At 44.2% G+C, this 4,116-nt stretch overlaps 1 protein-coding gene across 1 annotated transcript in view; it reads right to left on the bottom strand.

Moving 5' to 3' along the window:
- Positions 1 to 3,045, bottom strand: part of LOC106936265 (serine/threonine-protein kinase BRSK2-like) — a gene marked incomplete at its 5' end in the record, with an annotated part of 32,205 nt that extends 29,160 nt beyond the window's left edge. The window contains one exon of the mRNA XM_015017143.1: positions 2,882 to 3,045. Coding sequence (XP_014872629.1) covers positions 2,882 to 3,045 — 164 coding nt within the window. The remainder of the gene's footprint in view (positions 1 to 2,881) is intronic.
- Between the last annotated feature and the right edge of the window lie 1,071 nt (positions 3,046 to 4,116).

The following is a 4,116-nucleotide window of genomic DNA, read 5'->3' as shown; positions in this document are numbered from 1 at the left end:
AGGAGGAAGAACCGAGACAGAAGAACAGAAACAGAGAGAGGAGGAAGAACCGAGACAGAAGAACAGAAATAAAACGGTTTTTCTTTTCAGGTGGATCCTGGTGTTGATCTGAAGCAGATTTAAACCAGCAGCTCTGAATCCAGATCCTTATTAACATCTGGGGTCAGTTTACATAAAAAATAAATAAATTCTACATTTCTACATTTTATTAAATAAAAGTGACCCTGCAGGAATAAACAGGAAAAGATGGACGAAGTTTTAACAGAAATCAATAATTTCGGTGCATTTAAAGAGTTTTTAATCAGATTCTGATTGGTTGAATCTTGTGTGAGATCCTTTCAGTAAATCATAACTGAGGTGCTTCAGTTACTGTAGCTGTAATTCACTTCATAAAAATGAAAATAAATATGAAGGAAAAGAGGATTTCCATGTTTAATATCTTACAGTTGTGATTCTACAGGAAGAATGTCAGTTTGAAGTTTTAGATTCAAGTTTTCTCCTGCAGAAAACTTTTTTTCATCCAGTCTCCTCAGTTTTCATTTTATTTGTCTTTTATGTTTATTTTTACATATTTATGCAGAAGGACAGGAAATGCATCGTCTGCTGGCCTCGGCCTCCTGAAACGTTGCTCGGTTTCATTTGCAGGCAGTGGGAAACATTCATCACTTCACATTCTGAAAAACTGCCTGGAAAGAGGAAATAAAACAAGACGACTAATCGACCTGCACTGCAAAAACACGAAATATTAGCAAGTAATTTTGGTCAAGTTTCTGCTGCAAATATCTTAGTTCACTTAAAGTAAGACTGAACCAACTTACAAGTAACTTTTCATCAAGACACAGGAGCCTGTTCTAATAATCCTCAGTATTGATTGAAAGGCTCTCGTTCCCCAGGCAGATTATTTTACTCAACATGAATAAGTGAATTAATCTTGGTTAGATTTTGTGTTTTTTCAGTGTGTAACAGATCCTGCAGCAGATCTCAAACAGCTACAAAAACAATTCATCTGCTAATAAATATTTCAACTTAAATGTGACAAACGGCATTTAAATGTTGTATTTTCTGACAGGTCGGTTCTGCAGAACCTCCGTCTGGTCCTCAGAACCAGCGAAGCGGAGAGCCCGGTTCCCCCAGCAGTGTGTAAACACACACACTTCATCTCCACTGATGACATTCCTAATTATGTAAATGAGGTGAAGCAGGTCGACCGCAACACGTCTGATCACAGCTTCCTGTCGGACTTGGTGGAGCCGATCCGACCCGAACCCGTCGGAGCGTGGAGGAGGAAGTTTCAGTCGCTGCAGGAGGAAAACAAACATGGCTGCTGCTGATCTGCAGCTGCTGGTTCTACTTTACGGACCAGAAACCGACTTTACAGCAGCTGATGACAAGAAACCAGTTTTAACAGCAGAAAATTAACCACAGATTCACTGAGACCCTCTAGTGGCCAAACTCAGAATATGAGAGATTATGTTCCACAAACGGACCGACGAAAGGATCGATCAGTTTCCTGAGACAAATTACTCAAATCTGATTGTTTTTCCCTCTTTATTCACCAAAAACGAGGAATCAGGCTGAGTTTACTCAGGTAAGAACTTCAGTTTTTCATTTTGAGGTTTGCTGCTGATCCTTGTAAATCAATAAATCAATCAATCAGCACACACAGTGATCAGCTGCAGCAGAGATTTGGACTTAAGTTTTCTGACTTCCCTCCACATGTAGCGTTAGCATAACATGACGTTTTGATGCCAAACATGTTACTGCAGCTAAGTTCAGACTTTTTTCAGCTGAGAAAATTGAGACTTTCAGCTGCTTCCATCCACTAAAGCTATGTTTTAAACAAGCATTTGGGTGATAAGGAGTTTATCTGCTTCAATGCTAACAGAAGCCGACTCACCAAGAAGAGCTTTTAAATCCCTGCTAAAGTGCTAGTCTGATAGGTCTCAGCATTTCTCAAACAAATCTAATAAAAATAACCTAAATCCATTATTTAAATAAAAGAAATGCTTTGAGGTTTTGATTAAACTCATTTAGTTAGATGTTTATCTCTGCATTAACAGACTCATGATGTTTATTTTGGGTGAGGCGTTTCCAGAAACCCGTTTAGCTCTTCCTGCATGCGGTTCGGTTTCAGACGGACCCTCAGAACCGAGCAGCAGGTAAAAAAAACCTCTGCATCAGAAGCTGCAGCTCGTCCAGCTGCTGATTACATGATCAGGAGAGTTTCTGCTCAGCCTCCAACGCTGTGATCTCGGCTCTCTGTGAGGCGTTTAGGAGCGACGTGGATTTAACCGTTCCACACGCCTGACTCTGGCGGAACGGGTCGGAACCGCTAACATCCTGCAGCATTCTCAGAAAACTCCAAACTCACATCAGGTCAGCTGCTCCGTTCAGTCATCACAGGTCACACCCATCTGCTGATTTAAACAGCAACCTTGGATTTAATTTTAAGTTTCTCTCTTCCACTAGCGGCCAAAACTTTTCATACAGGCTCAAATATATACATACACCTCCAGTGATGAGTGGTTCAGAAAAATGTCAGTGGAAATGTTGGATTGGCGGAAACTGAACTCAGCAGCTGCTGTTCTGTTTTACAAACAGATGGGAAAAGTTAGTGAGGCTTTCAAAGCTAAGAAAACATCACCAACTGTAGAGCATGGTGCTGGCAGCGTCATGCTGTGGGGTTGTTTCACTGCCAGAAATTCACAAAATTCTGCAGTTGAAAACGAAAACTTCAAATCTTAAAACAAATATTTAACATAAGAAACAGAAATGACTGAGTTTAACAGCAATGGACCAAAAATATTTGATACGTAACGAAGAAGTGAAGGAGGAAAAGTTTCAGAAACCAGAAATGATGAGGCAGCAGGTCGGGACTCACCCACAGCTGGTCTCCAGCAGACTGTCCCCGACCTGCAGAGACGCCATGCCGAAGTCGGCTATTCTGATGTTATTCTTCTCATCTAACAACAAGTTCTCTGGCTTCAGGTCTCTGTGGCTGCAGGGGGACGGGGGGACGGGGGGGACGGGGGGGACGGGGGGACAGAGGGACAGTCAGTTTCAGTCGTCACCAAAACTTTGATAAACATTTTGAACTTTATTCAACTGAAGGTTTACGAAACAATTTAGCGCCTTAGCATCAGTGAAAGCTAAATGCTAAAAGCGCTAAACAATTTCAAAGTTAGCAAAAACAATACAGTGCTAAACAGCCATTAGCTCTGGAGGCTTTTCCTGGCCGACGCTGCCTTCAGAGTCCTTACTGAAGGGGGATGTTTTCTGTTTAGACTGTGAAGAAAATCTACTGAAGTAAAAACTAAACGTTCAGGTCAACATTTTGTTTCCTGAATTTCTGGTCGTCTGATTTTACAGCTTCAGATGAAGTAAACAGGCTGACAGCTGCTGGTTTTGTCTTTCAGCCCACAGTGAAATGATTCCTTGAAACCATGAAGTGTTCTTTGCAAACATTTATAATAAACTTCTGCTTTTGATCATAAACAGCCAGTTAAAACCTGCAGCTGAGGATTTTCTCTGTGGTTCCAAATAAAGCGAGTCCTTCAAAGCATCACTTGACGTCCAGCGCCTTTGATGTGCAGTTACACTTCAGACGCAGAGAGCTGCAGCAGGAGTGGAGCAGCGAAAGGTTTCAGGGAGACGAGAGGAGATCAAGAGGAGCCGCCGCCTCCACCGTCGCCCCCGGCAACGGCTGACGAGCAGAGGGAAGCGCCGACAACGGAGCAAACGCTTCAGGAGCCGACTCGGCATCATCCTGGGAACGATCTGCACTTCCAGGCTGAACCCGAAGTTTTCATCCACCGAAGACGAGTCGAGTTCTTCTGGTCCGGACCGGGTCAGGACCTCCGGCTGGTTCTGAACCCAGCAGACTGGATCAGACCGGGTCAGGACCTCCGGCTGGTTCTGAACCCAGCAGACTGGATCAGACCGGGTCAGAACCGCGGATCTGACCGGGGCAGAACCGCGGATCAGACCGGGTCAGAACCACGGATCGGACCGGGTCGGACCCGGGGATCGGACCGGGTCAGAGCCGCGGATCGGACCGGGTCAGGACCGGGTCAGAGTGATGGGACCGGGTCAGAGTGATGGGACCGGGTCAGGACC

This window comes from Poecilia latipinna, unplaced genomic scaffold, assembly GCF_001443285.1.
Source record: "Poecilia latipinna isolate Pla-1442-1.1 unplaced genomic scaffold, P_latipinna-1.0 Scaffold2108, whole genome shotgun sequence".
Lineage (NCBI taxonomy): Eukaryota > Metazoa > Chordata > Actinopteri > Cyprinodontiformes > Poeciliidae > Poecilia > Poecilia latipinna.
Note: the sequence above shows the minus strand (reverse complement) of the source record. Positions and strands in the feature narration are given on the sequence as shown.